Source organism: Lynx rufus, unplaced genomic scaffold (genome assembly GCF_022079265.1).
Source record: "Lynx rufus isolate CCGP_SWC_20201006 ecotype Redwood Valley unplaced genomic scaffold, mLynRuf1.p SCAF_3, whole genome shotgun sequence".
In the NCBI taxonomy this organism is placed as follows: domain Eukaryota; kingdom Metazoa; phylum Chordata; class Mammalia; order Carnivora; family Felidae; genus Lynx; species Lynx rufus.
In genome coordinates this window covers 121,349,815-121,368,617 of record NW_025814845.1, presented here as the reverse complement: position 1 = coordinate 121,368,617, position 18,803 = coordinate 121,349,815, and the positions used below count along the sequence as shown (strand labels likewise).

The following is an 18,803-nucleotide window of genomic DNA, read 5'->3' as shown; positions in this document are numbered from 1 at the left end:
CCCCCTCCCCACAGAGGATATTGGCAACGTCTGGAGTTATTTGTGGTTCTCACACCTGGAGGATGGGTGGTACTGGTATCCAGTGGGTAGAAACCAGGGATGTTGCTAATCGTCTTAGAATGCACAGCACAGCCTCCCAAAATAAGAAGTATCTGGCCCCAAATGTCATCAGTGCTGAGGTTGAGAAACCCTGCTTTAACAACAACAACAACAACAACAACAAAACCATTTGGCAATAATGCTATTTCATGGAAGAGCGAGAAGCACCAAGATATTTCTTATATTATGCCTCACTTGCCCACTGAGATGTCAGTTTGAAAACCCTTCTCTGTGAGTCTTGAGTCTATCAGGTAGATTAAAAATGTAAAGGCTTTTTTTTTTTTATCAGTAATCAGCATTTTGTGCAGTTTTGAAAGGTCAAGAGTTATCATAAGAAAGGGCAGACAACACTTCACGTAAATCATACTTGAAATTATCCCAAGTAGCTTTCAAAACCCGATACCATTCAAGTCCGTGGTTCACCTAGCCACGGGATTTTTAACCCAGGGACAACGCTGGGGAAAGGGGATGGGAAAAGATAAAGAGCTACTTTCTAGCTTGGCTCTTTATGTCATTGAGGTTCCTTTTAAAAATTAAGTGAATCCTTTGCTGCCATGTTTTTGTGTTTGTCCTCAAGCCTTGGAATGACTTGCAGGGTTCGGAGACATCACTACCTACCTGTGACACTGACCCCACTGTTTGTTTCCCAAATATTTAGTACTCTGAGGGAACACAAAGAGGGAAACGTGTGTTGTGACGGCACCTATGAGTGAGGTAGCTAGGTAGCTAGAGGTCACGGTGGCCGTCAGGTCACCAAATCCCTAAGGGGTGGCCAGGGGGTAGAGTCAGCACTCCAGAAAGAGGCAGATGGACTACAAGTCAAGGCAGAGAAGCTAGGTGTGTAACTTTGAAAGCTTAATGTTTTCTTTTCTTTTCCTTGCCATGACTGAATCGATGAACTTGGTTTTTATGAGTTTCACAGATGTACCGAGAAACAGCAGCTTGGCAAGAATAGGGAAAGGGGGGAGGGATCTAAATTAAATATAACAGTTGCTCGCAATTTAGTTGCTGACAAAAACACAAGTCATTTTCCCTGAAAAGCATGTGTAGTATGTCAAGAGGAAAAAAGAACAATTAGCACACTTCTTATGTAAGCTTTTATTGACAACACTACATTAACTGTAATCATTTAATTAGAAATGCTCTTCTGTCTTCTTTCCTACAACTCAATAAACTGTGCATGTACTTGGCTCTCACTTTTCTCCTGCTTTGTGAGGAAAGCATAGTTTTCTCTAACCACCCCAGCTCACAGCAATGACCTTGGCTTGTGTCTACATGACTCCACTTTCTCGTCTTGCTAAGGTCAGGGCGCCACAGCAGAATTCCATAGACTGGGTGGCTTATAAATGACAAAAATTTCTTTCTCACAGATCTGGAGGCTGGGAAGTCCAAAATCAAGGAGTTGAAGTATTTGCTGTCTGGGAGCTCTCTGGGGTCTTTTTTATAAGAGCACTTATCCATTCGTGAGGGCTCCACTCTCACGACTAATCACCTCGCAAAGGCCCCGCTTCCAGATTCATATTGGGGATGAGGTTTCAATATATTAATTCGGGGGTGGAGTGGGGCACATTTTCAGTCCAAAGCACTGTCTCTGTTTTCACATGCCCTTTTCCACTGTGTCTTGTCCTCATCTATAAGGACACTTATCACTGGATTTAGGGCCTCCCTGGATGATCTAGAACAATCTCATCTTGAGATCTTTAACTTAATCATATCTGCAAATACATTTTTTCCAAATTAGGTGGCATTCACAACTTCCCGAGATTAGGATGTAGACATATTTTGAGGGGCCACTATTTGCTATCTATCTGTCTCCTCTTTTTTTTTCTCCCAGAATGCTGAGTACGCTGTAGTTACTAGTAAATGCTTATTGATTTGAAAGTGTGCTCATTTTAAAGTGACCCAAATTAATGGTCTGATTGCCTGCACACTTTGTTTCAAAGATGCTGTCATTAGCTCTAAGGACCGCACGGACATAAAGACACTCTGACTTCACAAGGCGAATATATGTTTCGGACTAAAGATCAAACATCTAATAGTCACACCTAAAGCAACAACAGTCAGTAAATTGAACCATTATTATAACCTGTAAGATTGCTATTTTTCTCAGCGTCGATCCTTGGGCTACAATTAACTTCCTAGGTGGTCTTGAGGATTACTAGCTCCCAGCAAGGTATAAATGTCTCAGTTGAATCGACCCTATTTACCCTTTATTAATTTAGATGCCCTAGAAGAGAGAGAAGAAAAATTGGGCAGAGCTTTAAAGATAGAGGGAGACAATCGTAGTATTAATATGCTTGCTTTTATTTGATTTGCTGAAATTGCGTAAGTTCTAAAACAAGGACAGGCATTCACCATGTTCTCCTTAGTTCTGCAAGCGGCGTGGCAGAGAGGATGGAGTGCATGGGGGGAGTGGTCAGGAGACCCTGGGCACGGAACCCGAGTGCTGGATCTGGAGACCCAGGCCTGGTTCTGCTGCCGCTGCTGTGGCCTTGGGCAAGTCACTTCATTTCTCTGGGTTTCCGCTCAGAAAACCTTTTCAGGAAACCAGGTGGGCTGGACGAAGTAGTTTCTGAAACTGTGTTTCTTCTGAGCTGTGGTGCTCTTCTAACCTGCTCCCAGACGCAATCCTCATGGTTCTCTCTGTGATGAGAAACTGGATTTGGTTCAGAATTTTAAAACCGTGGTGTTCTTGTTTCTCCTCGTCCACCTGCTTGCAGCGGAAAGCTACAAGGAAACTCAGATGGTGAAGATTAAAGAGGAGCCCATGGAGGTTGACATCCAGGACTCGCATGTCTCGGTATCACCCAGCCGGAATGTTGGCTATAGCACTTTAATCGGGCAAGAGAAAACCGAACCCTTACAGAAGATGCCAGAGGGCAGAGTGCCCCCAGAGAGAAACCTCTTCAGTCAGGATATCTCTGTGAAGATGGCTTCCGAGCTTCTCTTTCAACTGTCAGGTATGTTTCTGTGCAGAAAAATGTCAATAATTGGGAATAATTGGAAGGAAAGCCACTCTAACAAAGCAAAAAACACCTGCATTATAGATTTGTCAGACAAAAATCAATTTTGTTAGTTTAACACCCATGCTGCCACTCAAACTAACGGTTAATAAAACGTTGCCAAGTAGAACTCCTGCCAAACTTTCGTTAATAAATAGTTAAGAATCATTTGAAATTAGAACTCTATTCAATTCTGTGCAAATGATCCCTGTTGTCTAGGCGAAACATCTCACCTCTAATTTTGCTTAGGCAGTTGATCTGATTAGCAGCCTTTTTTTTCTCCCCTAACGTTCAAAAGATAAACTTCGATTTACTCCAACAGTGACTGAATTACCATGAATTCCAAATTAGTGTGGTTTGAATTAAGGAGATTGTACTGTTTCTAGCCAAAAGAAAAAAAAAATCAAGGAAAAGGAAAAGATGAAAATATGAGGACTCTTTCCAGCTATAGCCTTATAGAGCATTTTCTGTAAACCAATGTTTCTACTTTGAATACTTGGAGTTTACAGGTGTAGGAATTACCAGCTCTGATAGAACAGACAAGGGTCCTGTTTGTTTCCTTTGTTAACTCTTTCAGGCTGCATACTGTTTGTCCTTAACAAATTTAATATGCTGTTATTATTTGGACATGACTGAGATTGGAGATACCTACACATACAGGATTCAGATTTGTAAGAAATACACATACCTTGTCGGTAGTCAAGCATTGGCTTACATATGGAAGTTCATGCATCAGTAAAGTTTGTTACTAATGTTTGATAAACTCTGTTTGTTATGGATAACATATTCAAAACACCATGAGATGCCTCATTATTTAAGCATTCACTTGTTTTCCCCGCTAAGAAAAGTATCGGGGAAGAGAAAAGAAGCTGCTAGAATCTGCATGCCATCATGATAGTTCACCTTCTTGTGAGCCTGGTAACACACCCCAGTGCTTGAAACTATCAGTTGGTCCTGAAAATGGTGACCTCCCAGTTCTCGAACAAGGATTGTATCTGTGCAAAGTTCTGCAGTAATAGAAATAGTTAATTCTGTAAACTTAACGGGACACACAGATCTCTGCAAGCTCCCAAAAGCTCCAAATCATACCAGATGCATTTTTTTTTAAAAGCAGGCTGAAAGTGTATCTAAAAACAATGTAACTTTGGGGGCGCATGGGTGGCTCAGTCCATTAAGCATCCGACTTTGGGCTCAGGTCATGATCTCACAGTTCATGAGTGCGAGCCCCACATCGGGCTCTGTGCTGACAGCTCAGGGCCTGGAGCCTGCTTCGGATTCTGTGTCTCCCCCTCTCTGTGCCCCTCCTGTGTTCGTGCTCTGTCTCTCAAAACTAAATAAACGTTTAGTTTATTTATTTATTTAGTTTTGAAAATTACTTAGCAGTTAAAATTTGCACAAGTGAGGCCAGTGTGGTTCTTTTCAGAAAGTCTCTGTCTCTAACAGTACATTATCACTGTCTACTATCAGCGAAAAACTTTCTGTGGAAGAGTTCTCACCCTAGCACTGTCACTTACTGCCTGGGTGACCTCAGGCAAATCTCGGAGCCTCGATTTCCTGCTCTCTGAAAGCATACTGCCTCTGAATCCAAATTCACCCCCCCCCCCCCCCCCCCCCGTCGTTGTTCAGCGGACAGAAAGCAACTGTCCACACCCAGGTGTGCATGCCGTAGCTTCAGACCAGTGTTACAAAGTATTGGACAGATGTTGTAAACCTTTCGTTTTCCCAAGTATCTGGGAACTCCCTACAATCTGGAGTTTTTTGCTTGCCCTGCCATGGAAATCTGAAACCCTTGCAGAGTTGGCCAGGTTTTCTCCGCATACTTGAGCCATTGAGAGCTGTGACAGGGCAGAATCCTCACATTTGAACTGGATCGGGAAGGCCGGAGTTCAACTTTTGTGTTCTTGAAAGCTAATTAAATAATTTCTGACAGCTGGTAGATACAGACCTCAAGACAGAGTAAGGGAGGGTGTACCTCTGCTTGGCTAATGATATTTTTTGTCCCTCGTGACATTTATCAGAATAAGCGCTTGATGACTGCAGAGCCCAGAGGTCTTGTGGCTGTTTTTATATCCCCTCTCACAAAGGGGCCTGACAATACGGAATGCTTAAAGGTTGTCATCAAAGTCAGAAGCGGAACACTTGCAACCACTGCAGTTTTCGTGCTGAATCAGAGGAAAGCAGAAATTTTCAGCTGGGGAAAGATACAGTAGAAATAGCTGTTTTTGTGCACATCTCTGTCTGTGTATATGTACTTATTAAGGCCTCATTAAAATCTGACAACACACTTAAAATTTGTTAGTAACTGTTTCCCTTTGATTGGTTTTTACTAAAATATTTTTGCGGAGGCTCTCTATATGCTTTTCATGATTGTCTTTGTGAGTAAGACAGGGAGGGTTTGCATACTTACAAAAGAAAACCGCAGGAGGGAAAAAGAAATGCTAAGGAAGTTTCTGCTTAAGCCTTAGAAGATACAAATTGAGTAAGAACGACCTGAAAGGTATATATGTTTCATTCTTTCTCCTTACAGAAAAAGTGAGCAAAGAGAACAATCACACAAAAGAAAACACCATTCGGACGACCACCAGGTAGGTCATTTTATGCGGGGGGTCCCCTCAGAGCGCCCTCTGTGTGGGGCCATCAGGCTCCAATCACGTGTTGCACATTGGTCCCCAAGCTGTTTTCTCCCACGGGGTTCAAAGGAGTCATGCCCTTTGCCACCAGTTTGTGTTAAAAATTTGACAGAAACAACACAGAAAGGAAGGACACCAAGGGGGAGGACCACTAATATTTATCAAACATCTAAGAGCTGGTGCTTGGCTGGAGAATTTTTCATATGTTCTCCTTTGTTATTCCTCACAGTAGTTTTGTGAAGTAGATAATATTCTCCTCTTTGCAGAAGTTTCTTGACTTGGGAGTTTAAACGGGCCGTGCAGCTGTAATTGGGAGCCGGGTCTGTATCTCAGGAAGGCCTCCCCCGCTCAGTCGGTAGACCAAGGTTTTACTGCAGCTGTGCTCCTGAGTAGCTCGGCAGCGGGGGACTGATAATTTGTCACCAAGGATATCACAGCATTGTGAGGAGGGCAAAAAAATTTAAAGCAGAAGAAAATGCTTGAAAAGGCCACAGGAAAGCCATTATTGCTAACAGCTGAACATAAGGAAGCTTTCCATTTGCCAAAGGCAGTTTGAGGAGGTCAGCCAGTGGCGCTGCTCCTCCCCATCCATTTGCCATAGGAAAGGTAGGGGTCCAGCCAGTGGCGCTGCTCCTCCCTGGCCTGGAAGGCCGTCCAGACCTGAACGGTTCTGCGCAAGCTCCAACAAGTGCACACCCCACCCCTGCGGAAAAAGGAAACCTGGGGGGGGGGGGTGGAATGCGACCTCTAGCTTTGCAGGACCATTCCCCACCCCCACCCCAGGCCACCCCCCAGCTTCTGAGTTAGCCCAACATGCAGGCTTTACCGAATGAAATAGGAACAGAGACTACGACGTGTCAGCTACCAAGAAGGCTTTAAATGAAGGAACTTTGCTTTCCTGAGCAAACTTAGCAAATTCTTCCTAATGGGAACAGTTGACCGGTTTTGTCTTTTTAATTCTTGCAATGAAAGATAAATATGCTTTTCTTTTTGAGGCGGTATGAACTGACCGTGGAGTCTCATCAGGCACATGGATGGTGCTCATTTGAACCTTAACCCGAGTTGTTGTTTTTTTTTCTTTTTAATTCTATGAATTGGAATTTAGAAATATCAAATATCAAACAGTAATTAAAACAGAGCAAGCTGGCCTCGCACAAAGTTCACGGCGCATTAGGGAAGGGAAACCTGCCATAACAGACCAGAACAGTGGTGCTGGCCTTGTCTCTCTGTATAAGTACGCGGGTGGAAAACGGGGCTCGCGATCTTGTCTGCGCATTGTTTTGGGAAATGGGTCTGGGGGCTGGGAGGGCTATTTGTCTATTAAGTTAGTTGCTCAAACAGGAAATGTAAGCCGCTGCAGATTCCAGTGGACCTTCTGCATGTATTCTGAAGACCATTTAATAAGTCTTGTGTCCATGGGTGTAAATACGTGAAATTGTCCTGCTTGGGAGATACTGAAAGACAGCAGACGAAAAATAATAAATGTGAATTTTAATTTGCAGTCCTAGGTGTCTTGAAGTGTCATGAATCTAGGTTTCCTAGAAGCAGAGCCTGAGATAGGGATCTGGGAACGGGTTTTATTGAGGGAGTGTGCTCAGAGGACCATGCTGGGCCGTGAAGGGGCAGGAGAGGGAAGGGGAGGTTGTGGAGCAAGGACGCGGTTTTCACCGGATTCCAGCTTCAGCTCGATCCCACAGAGAATTCTGGAGCATGAATTGCACCACAGGGTAAAGCCTGCCTGGAGGCAAGGGGGCCGACTCTTTGGACCACCGCCCCTCGCCATACTATTCACTAGCTTCAGGTCACCTCCAGCCAGGGTTGAGTAGCCTCCTAGTTGCAGGGACTCCAATGGCGAAGGCAGTTCTCTCACTCGCTGTTAGCAACCAGCACCGCCAGCCGCTTGCGGATGAGTGCGGTAATGCAGGAAAGGAGCTGTGGGCAGGACCCAACAGCACCCCCTGTGGTGGTTTTCTGGTGCATCTTTAGGATAACCTAATATTTATACAACAGAAAGGTGTGCTGCGAAGCCATGTTATTTTATGCTTTTCAGGTGTTCTCTGGGAAGAGTAAAAGGAGGTTTGAACCAGTCCCAAATGAGTGAAATGCGTCTCATAGTCTACATTTCCTTGGCTGGAGCTAAAGCATAATTATAGGATAGAAGAAAAAATTTTTTTAGCCATTTGGCAAAAATGAAGCAATCCTTAAATTCTTCTCTTGCTGGGAGATTATGAGTAAGAAGAAATCCAAATGAGATCTTTTGCCCAAAGCAAAGTAGGGGGCTTGCTGTGAGCCCCTGACATGGTATAGTGTTCAGAAACCAGTGTTACAGAATTCTTGGTTTATTCTTCTATAGAATCCTTGGTGTGTTTTTATTTTTCCTTTGAGTAGGAACTTGTTCAATTAGCCTCTTCACAAATAGATCTCTTTCTTACCTTCTCACCTCATTACTTCAGGCGGAACAGAATCAAGTGGCTTTGTGCCAAGAAATCCTCTTTAACTTCAGTTAACTGATAACAGGGATGGGGGGAAAATGCCAACTACCTCTCTTCCTTTTTGATTCCTGTTTTAGAAGGAGCTCTTATTTTGCATGCACAAGGTCAGCTCATGGGGGTTTTGTTTTAAGGTATGATTTGCGATACTTTTCAAAAAAGATTGATATCAAGCCTCAAAATGTCCTTATCCCCAGATATTTGGGTAGTACTTAGTGGGATCTTCTATATTTTCCAGAAGAAGCTCACTGTCCAGAACATGGCTCCTGATTGCAGTCAAGATCAGAATCTGCCATGTTTGAGGGTTGCTAGGTACATTGAAGATAAGTTTAACTGAGATCAATTCTTCCAAATGCCAGGGGTGCCTGAGCCACCTCCACTCAGTGAGATCTCCTCCTGCCCCTAAGGTCTGGATATCCAGGGGGCCGAGGGCAGATGTGCAGTACTGAAGAGAGAAGCTGATTCTCTCCCTGTCCTGTACAAATTCGTAACTCTGTGCACAGTTGTTTGTCATTTTTGGTCTTGACTCTCATTCCAACTGCAGGAACTAAGAAAAAGTGCAGCAGCCTAGAAAGAAACATTGTAACTCAGCATTCCGACATGTGCTTACCAAGGTGCCGATTTCCGTGCCTGGGCATGAAGCTTGTGGATGCATGTGCAGCCCACTGTGCTCCATGGCGCTGACAGTTACACCTCCCTCCTCGTCAGATCCTTTCCATTGGCAATTCTGCTGTTTGTTAAAACCTCTATTATAATATGGGCAGATATGGAGAGAGAAAACGATGTTAGCATTCCTTGTTAGCAATTTTTTGAAACCAGGTTTAGGTGAAGCTAAAGGTTGAAACTAATAACTAGCAAGTTTCTGAATCATTGGCTTTCTACCTCATTTTTTTAAAAAACTCTTTCAATGGAAAATGTCAAACATATACAAAAGTAAGGAATGTGACCATCACTCAGTTTGAACAGTTATCATCTCATGACCTATGTTGACAGGGCCCCTCCTTTTGTTCTCCATCCCCCTAAATTATTTTCTTTTTTTTTTTTAATTTTTTTTTTCAACGTTTATTTATTTTTGACAGAGAGAGACAGAGCATGAACGGGGGAGGGGCAGAGAGAGAGGGAGACACAGAATCGGAAACAGGCTCCAGGCTCTGAGCCATCAGCCCAGAGCCTGACGCGGGGCTCGAACTCACGGACCGCGAGATCGTGACCTGGCTGAAGTCGGACGCTTAACCGACTGCGCCACCCAGGCGCCCCATCCCCCTAAATTATTTTCAAGCAAATCCCAGACATCATTTTAAGGACTTGTTTGAAAATGCCTTTTTTTTCATCCCAAGAACTGAGACTCAGCTACTTAAATAATATCATCTTCCCCAAAGTAAAAAACAATCTACCAAGTGCCATGTGGCCAGGCAAAGAAATCAATCTACTTAACAGCTGGAATGATTGGATCGTGTGGTCCCACTCACCAACGCCTTGGCCTTAACCTTTCCACCCTTGTTTGTGCCCTCCTAGGGGCCCCTTCACCGAATCGGTCCTTTAGATGGAACTTCGCTGTAAATGCTAAAACAGCAGTTCTTTTTGCCTGTTTAACCTCAGAGTCCAGCAAATTCAATCTAAGGGTAAAGAAGGCTGTGTGTCTCCTTTGAGATAGTGTGTGGACTGAGTGTTCTTAATGCCATTCTACCTGATGAATGAGATGAGGAGACAGTCCGGCCAGACCCAGGAGGACAGAAGGACTGAACACTTAAGAGACTAATAAAATCCTGATTTTTCTATTTCCTTTCCTAGCACCAGCCTAGATTCTGCAGGGAATAGATCACCAGCTAATATGTATCATTTGTTGATGAAAATATATGGGGCATGATATCATAACCAGATCCCAAAGTTTAATGGAATAAAAAGAAGATCTACATCTTCTGACACGGACCATCACCCAGCCAGATGCTGGATAAGATCGAAATAGGAAAATGGAACCCTAGAGTAAGAATCAGATAGCTCCTGGCAGGTGAACTGGATATGCTCAATGTTGTGTAACATCAGGAACGTCAAACAATGGCTGCCAAGAACCCTCTCTTGGTTATTTGTTCTCCCTTTTACCCATTAATAATTCAGTGTCCTCGGGGATATAAGATTGCAGGCCTTAAGAAAAACTTCTCACACCTGGTTTGCTTTATTCCAAAAGCAAGGAAGCATTTGCCCGAATTGTCCTTTTCTCCACTGTAAGACAAAAAGCAGAAGTGGGAAAATCAGAGAAAGGTAGGCTCCTATCCTGCTGTGCCAACCAACATTTAATTTGCCCAATTTTCAGAACTTGAAATGTGGGCTATTTGTTATGATTTAGATAATGGCTCTTACAGTGCTTACTAAAAGACATATGCACTTGGAGGTATCCAATATAGAATTTTCCTGTGTGATGGTTTGAATACATGTCCTTAAATATTTATGATTCAGTAATAGAAATTGCACACATTTAGAAAAGCATGACGTGCTGCCTCAATTTATATAGTTTCCTCTTTTCATTTTTTGGAAGGCAAAAGAGAATAATGCTCTATTACCTTAAAAAGTAAAAGATTACTCACAAAGAATACCAGATTAGACAAAAACGATTAAGAAAAAAAAAAAAAAACAAGAAAGAGAGCAAATGAAATTGGTGATTGTTGAGTAGCTCTCCACATAGTGTCATTACCCATTAAATTTTAGGACTTTAAAATTAAATGCATTGAGATTCCATTTCTAAAAAAAATGGAAATTGCTACTAATTTCATGGAGTCCCTTCAGTTAAGATATTCACTGCTTTTTTTGGTGAAGTCAAGGCTCTTGGTGGGCCATATGGTGCCACTGCAAATTTTAAGACACCCTTCCTGAAGATACTGCCATCTGCTGGAATATTGTCACAATAAATACATAAATCTCTGGTATCTGTGGAGGTGTGTGGTGCCTTTGTGCAGTGCACAACCTGCACCACTGTCTGCAGCTGCTCTGACACAACTGTTGACCTAAGTGTCTTTTCATTGGTAATACATCCTTTTCAACTTATGTTTGAGTTTTTATTTTTCAAAGAAATTAAAACTCATTCCTGAGAATAGTAGGATATATATATAATCGCAATGGCCTGAAATTGTTGCTGCCACTTGGACTTTTTCCTTATTTGACCAAACCTTTCTTAGTACTTTTATCTATTCCTACGCTCCATTGTCCTGTAAGCATCACCTCTGCCATTTTTCTTTCCATCTGTGATGTCTATATTGAACTGTTATAGTTGAAACAATACACTTCCAGAACCGTTTGGTATCGTGTTACTCTGAAGAGACAGGTTTAAATCTCCTTTTGAGGATCTGAAGAGGGCTGTGCCTTTTCCTCATTTCCCACGAGCTCTGCCATCTTTATTTCTCCTGCCTTGCAACAGTGTTCGTTGTTGTTTGTATAACTCAGAATGGCCAGGGATGAAGCATACATTTGTAACTCTCTGTAAGTAGACATCTAGCTTTCTCTCTTAGCCACCGTTGACAAATTAAGCAGGGGTGACATGACCAAAAGTGATATGCGACTCAGGTGCTAGTTCAATCCCATTGTTCTTTTCTGGGATTCTCTCTTGAGTGTGTCTCCACAGTTTTTACTAGAAATATATCAGCTTTGCAAGGGTTGACCTCTAGTTTGGGGGTGAGAAGCCCTCTTGGATGATGCAACAGGCCAGGAAGCATCCATATCGCACTGGCGTTACCTACAGCATCCACAGGACAGAGTCTTGCATCACTGCAGGGAAGACTGCGTTCATCTAGTCTCCGCTCACCTCAGCAGAAAGCCCCTTGTCCTTGTTGATGCTCAGAGTCAGGTTCCTGTGGGAGATCCAGGTCCCTCGCAAGCTGACATTTTGCAGATCCGGATATGCAGGTTCATTTCCTTGGCCTGCGGTTGGCTCTGGCTCCCGGGGTCTGGCCTCCCCGCCACAGCGGCCCTCCACAAGGCCTGGCATTGTGCTTCTCGTCCTGAGAAGTTTCCTGGCTCCAGAGTGGATGAATGCTCACAGCACCAGCAGGAATTGTTCCTGAAAACGTGGTGTTAGGTTGTACAGATTGGCCTGCCTCTGAGACAACCCTAAATAGAAGGCATTTGTGCTTTTGCAAGAAGAAAATAAAAACATCGCCAATATCTACTTCTTTGTAAGATGCTCTGTTTTTCTTCTGTATTTTCAACAGCCTCTCTATTCCATAGCATTTGGCCCTTCTCCAGCTGGAGTTGACTGATACTGGTGGAATCATAATTTACATACAGTTGTCCCTGCCTATGTCTTAAAACTGCCTTCAATCAGGGGTGCCTGGGTGGCTTAGTCGGTTGAGCGTCCAACTTCGGCTCAGGTCATGATCTCACGGTTTGTGAGTTCGAGGTCCGTGTCAGGCTCTGTGCTGACAGCTCAGAGCCTGGAGCCTGCTTCGGATTCTGGGTCTCCCTCTCTCTCTGCCCCTCCCCCGCTTGCGCGCGCTCTCTCTCTCTCTCTCTCTCTCTCTCAAAAATGTTTATTTTTTTAAATAAACATTAAAAAATATTTTAAAAATAACTTATTTCTAGAGAATATTGGAGAGCATAAAGAAGAAAAAAACAATCTTTATAATCAATCCTGCTACTTAGAGACAGCCACTGCTAAGTTGGTCGTTCTTCTCCTGGCTGAAGTTTTCGTCCATTTATATACACATACTTTCCTATAAAAATTGGATCTTACTATATATACAGTTTTGCAGGTTTCTCTTTTCACCCAGCAGTATATTAAGAACTTCTTTCTGTGTCAGTAAACATAACTCAATATTATTCTTTTAATGTTTACGTAGTATTCAGTGTTTGCATGTGTCATAATTTATTTCATCAGCCCCCTGTTATTAGATATCAAGGGTTTTGTTTTGTTTTGTTTTCCCAAGTTGTTGCTAATATAAACAATCTGGGGATAAATTGACTCAAAAAAGCACTCAGTTTTCAGCCTTTTGCATGAATTGTCTAATTGACTTTCCAAAAAGTTGAATCTACAGTTCTACCAGAAGCTAATGAAAGAGAGAGAGAGAGAGAGAGAGAATATTTTAAAGGTCTTCTGCTTTATCATTAATTTTTTTTAACAGTTGGGAGGTTAAAATTATATTTTATAGTTAAAATCTTTGTATTGATTGATTCTTAATGATGCCAAGCATTTTCTTCATGGAGAGGCATTTGTATTCGTTCTTTTGTATATTTTCTCTTATTGTCATTTATTATCCTGTTTGGTGGTTTGGGTTGAAATTTTTGTTTGGTTGTTGTTGATTTTTTTATTATGAAAAATTTCAAAACAGAATAGAAGGATAATGAAATAAACCACCATATTCCTATCACCCACTGAAAAAACATTTGTCACACTTTACTTCACAACCCTTTTCTATACTTTAAGATCACATATACTTTTAAAAACCCTATACTTTAAAATCACATCCCAGACATCGTAACATTCAGTTGCAGACTCTTTAATATAGATCTCTGAAAAGATAAGGATATTTTCGACAATATCATTGTACACCGTACAGAATTAACAACACATTTGATTGTTTTTTAATTGCTGAGAAAGTTCTATTTGATCGGTGCCAGCTGAGTATGCAGTCATGTCAGTGGGCCAGGAGGAGAAGGAGGACATTTTAGCTTTCTTGTCAACTCTGAAATTAAAGATGAAAATCTGGGGCTTATACGAGCAGTATAATGACCTTGGTTCTCATCTGCCCACAAGCCCCCTTTAGAAACCCACTGAGTCTGCAGTGCAAGCCTCAGTTTGTAGACAAATGTCCTGGCTGACGCCTGCCGATGGGTAGCAATTAATTCACGCTTTATTCACTACAATCCTTTCTCAGAAAATGTGTGCACCCAAGGTGATCGATGACTGGGTTTCCAGGCCTGCCCACTGGGGTCATCAGTGGTCTTCTCTGTTGTGTCCACTCCCAAGCTTGAATAGGGAACTTGCTGTTTCAGATGGTCAGAGTTGTCTTCAGGTCCAAGGCTTGCAATCATTTTTACTCTTGGGCACTCTTCTCCATCCCTATGTTCAAATTCTTTTATTAAAATAAATAAATACGTACATAAAATCATTCAAGAATAGGGCATCCTTATTTCTCTGGTGTTGCAAAGAGAAGGACAGTGTTCATGAACACCATTGAAGCTGTTTTCATTGATTATAGAGGATTATCTTTTTAACTGACTGCTAAAATGTTCATAGGAAAATTGGCACCGACTGGTATACCTAAAATATCTGGGCCCGTTTCAGAAGAAACAGCTAATCTCTCATCCAAAGAGAAACTGAGGGCCGAAGCTGGAAGTTTGGGCCCACATACAGTCCAACATGACATATAGTGATTGCTATACCTTAGCAAAATGACCTTACCAGCATTTTTATAAAGTGCTAAAAATTCTTTTACAAGAATCTGTGGAACTGAGTATTTAACATATTTCCAATGCAATCATTTATAAATGTTACAAAACACATAGATATGTAAGTATATAAAAATATTTTAAGTATCTATTATTCTATTATAAACTATTGACAAAGAAAGTAATCAAGGCCAGTAATATTTGAGATAAAAAGAAACACTTCCTACAAATTCACACGTTAATCATGAAAATTAAGTTGGAAATGAAAGAATGTTACTTGACCTTTTATAAAAAATGAGATATCTCATTTTTTAAAAATGAGATTATCTCACCCAGCCACCGCCTGGGTGGCTCAGTCGGTTAAGCGGCCGACTTCGGCTCAGGTCACGATCTCGCGGTCCTTGAGTTCGAGCCCCGCGTCGGGCTCTGTGCTGATGGCTCAGAGCCTGGAGCCCATTTCAGATTCTGTGTCTCCCTCTCTCTCTGCCCCTCCCCCGTTCATGCTCTGTCTCTCTCTGTCTCAAAAATAAATAAACGTTAAAAAAATTTTTTTTAAAAAAATGAGGTATCAAAAATAAAGCGTGGTGATGTTTTGTTGTTCGGTCGTGAGCATATTTTCATGCAAGTGGCTCCAGCTTCTCAGAAAGTTTCTCGTGACCTTAAGGTACTTGGGGAAATGTTGAGAAGATTTAGTTATAACCAACCCAAATAGTTCCCCTATTCCTTATCTTCGAATAAGCGCATCTTTTGTATTCGATGTGTTGGAAAAGCTTAACAAAAACAGCCCTCTTTGCTCTTTGGCAAGGACTGTATTCTGTCAGTCCTTTGGCAAGTCCTGGACTTGGTCAGCCCTGTCCAGGTTTTGTTGCAAGAAAACATTTCCGACTTGTCGTCCTTTCCCTTAGTGTCATTATGTCTGCGTGGAGACTCCGTGCGGACGTTACCTGTATCCATTTCAATCTGTCACGTGTCTCATATGCCACATGGTCAGAGAGTCCTTGAACTACAGCAAGGTTTATTCTCGGAATCACTGTTCTGTTGCCTACTTTTTCTTAAGGCATGGAAGATTTTCTCAACCACTGCTTCCTGTGCACTTCAAGATGTTAATACAGCGTGTCACCCTGAGGGCGTGTCCCAAGGTCTAAGTGATTCAGAGGTCAGAGTTTTAAAAATATCAGTACAATGGTTTTAGGTAAATATATGGAATTTCAGCCCTTTAAAAAAAAAACATGCTATATTAGAACAGAAAACTAGGATTTTACGGACTTGAAATAATAACGGGGGCTGAGCAGGGATTGAGGCAAGCCCCGTACACAGGGCCTTCTGATGAGATGGCCGAGGGGCTGGGGTCCGCTGGGGAGCAGGTAGCAGCCACAGAGAGCAAATGTTGACCACCACAGAACTTTTCCACTCCTTTTGCAATATAACTTCTCAGAAATATCTGAGTCAGATCATCTATTCTTAAGATTTCCTTAAAATAAAACAAAACAAAACAAAAATTAACCCGGAATCTTTAGGACATATTTTATGCAGCTCTTGGAAAAATTCCTGAAGCCCTGTTATGCAGTATGATACATAGCTCAATAGATAATCAAGTGCTTTTACTTGAAAATACACCATATTTTTTTTAAATTTTTTATTCATTAAAGAAAAGTTTGCAAATGTGCAAAGGAAGTCAGAATGTCACTTCAGGATGATTTGTCTGAAACTCTTACCTTCATAGAATTTCCTTCTACCCTGAAGTATACAGATCTTTACTGGTTCTGAGTAAAAACTCATTACAGATCAAAGTCTCTCTTCCTTGTTTAATCTTTCTTTTCTGTTTGCCATTCCCAAGTTCAGTCCTAAGAGTTATTATTGTCCTTGAGAAGGCAAAAAAAATTTCTTCTCTGTTGGTCCTTTAAAATAATTGTGTCATTATTTATTTTTTTAATTTTTATTTTTTTAATATAATTTATTGTCAAGTTAGCTAACATATAGTGTATATACAGTGTGCTCTTGGCTTCAGAGTAGATTCCCATGATTAATCACTTACATACAACACTCAGTGCTCATCCCAACAGGTGCCCTCCTCAATGCCCATCACCCATTTTCCCCTCTCCCCCACATCCCTCCCATCAATCCTCAGTTTGTTCCCTGTATTTAAGAGGATTTTATGGTTTGCCTCCCTCTCTGAAACTATTTTTTCCCCTTCCCTTCCCCCATGGTCTTCTGTTAAGTTCCTCAAGTTCCACATATGAATGAAAACATATGTATCTGTCTTTCTCTGACTGACTTATTTCACTCAGCATAATACCCTCCAGTTCCATCCATGTTGTTGCAAATGGCAGGATTTCATTCTTTCTCATTGCCAAGTAGTATTCCATTGTATATATAAATCACATCTTCTTTATCCATTCATTCATCCATTGATAAACATTTGGGCTCTTTCCATAATTTGGCTATTATTGAAAGTGTTGCTGTAAACATTGGGGTCCACGTGCCCCTATGCATCAGCACTCCTGTATCCCTTGGGTAAATTCCTAGCAGTGCTATTGCTGGGTCGTAGGATAGGTCTATTTTTAATTTTTTGAGGAACCTCCACACTGTTTTCCAGAGCAGCTGCACCAGTTTGCATTCCCACCAATTGTGTCATTATTTAAAAGTACTTCTTCCAACATTCTCTTCTATGCTGTGTCCACCTTCTTTTTCTCTTCCTCTTTGCTTTATTCTGCTGTTGTCATCAACACGAGAATTCCTGTAACGTTTTGGTTTCAATGCTGGTGCCCAGGGAGGGGTGGTTTGTAAGTAGACCGGCCTTCTGTTCTGCATGAGGCACAGCTCCCTGCTGGCACACTCAGATGTTAAAGGTGGAAATGTTTGTGCCACAATCCGCACTTAGCAAAATGTATCACTATTTACGGCCATAATCTTTTATGAACTGTTTTATTATTTATTGTAAATCTTTCCTTCCTCAGCCCCGCGCTGTTGACCCTACAGGCCATGCCGTCTGATGCCTGGATTTGTCCAGTCACGGTGACAGCAGTGCCCCTTCGTAATTTAGACCTTAGATTTTCTACCAGAGAAAAGTAAAAAGACACATTAGATGTTCATTTCACTTTTACCCACAAGAGAAACTTGAATAGGTAAACGTTTTGTTTTTTCTAAGTAGCAAAAGGCAAGAAAAGTAACGGGGAGTTTACACCAACAGCTTCCAGATGCTGCTTCTGAACATTTATCCGCAATAACGAAGGCTTCCAGGTAGACTTTGTCCAGGGCCAGAGGAGATGTGCTGTGGCAGGTGGGGATTTCATTATATGAGGACAGGTGATGATCTCCTCTCCTATTAGCTGTTAGTTTCAGCCTCCTCCATTACCAGCTTTTCACCAAAAATATTAACCAGAAATAAATCACTTTGTTGACAGTGTTTCCCTTTTTCCACCTCTTTAGCTCACTTTCTGATGGAGAGGCTTTTTCATAGTGAAATGACTAAAATTCGGGCAGCTGGGGAGTCAGAAATGACTAAAATTCGGGCAGCTGGGGAGTCAGGAAGTGAGAGCCATGCAGCAGTCACAAGCCGGCTGCTTTTCTGGAAGAACTGGGCACCGGCTAAGTGACTAGTTGAAGGATGGTACGAATGTGCTCAAGTTGAGCACATCGGCAAGTCCGTATTTCATTTGCTGCTTTCCTCCCTGGGGAGATGCAGACCCAGCTCATCCTGTGTCAGGCACGTCCTGGCACTCCCCTGTCCACCACCTTCTCCCACCAGTGGCCATCACTGTGGCGTAAACGCAGGGCCGGCCCTGTCCACCGCAAAGCTGGGCCTCTGCCGAGAGTGGATGTGCTTCTGCACTTTACAAATGCATGAGGCACGGGAGAAGAAAAGGAGCTTCAGGAATACCATCTCGACATTCTGAAAAGGACATTGCTTGGTGCGAAGGTGCAGGTGCAGTGTCTTCTGTCCTCAGATCATGGGCAGAGTTGAAGATGGCTAATGTCATTGGAGATGTAACCCCGTTAATCAAGCACATGCTATGTTAGGCATCCTGCAAGTTTGGTTTTTCCTGCTCCTCTTCCTGAAACATAGCTGCCAATCTAGGTGGCTGGAAGATTAATATACAAATGTCTGTGTAACCATAGTGCCACCATGAGCTTCAGATCTGTGCTGAAATAGAGGCTTGTGAACACCTGATGGCCTCGTTACTCTTCCCTCTTCACTTAGGCTTAAT

General features: G+C 42.2%; 1 protein-coding gene across 1 annotated transcript in view; it reads left to right on the top strand.

The window, feature by feature from the left end:
* ZNF827 (zinc finger protein 827) overlaps positions 1–18,803 on the top strand; it is a 172,261-nt gene that overhangs the window by 89,143 nt on the left and 64,315 nt on the right. Inside the window, 2 exon segments of the mRNA XM_047091194.1 lie at positions 2,820–3,059; positions 5,629–5,686. Coding sequence (XP_046947150.1) covers positions 2,820–3,059; positions 5,629–5,686 — 298 coding nt within the window.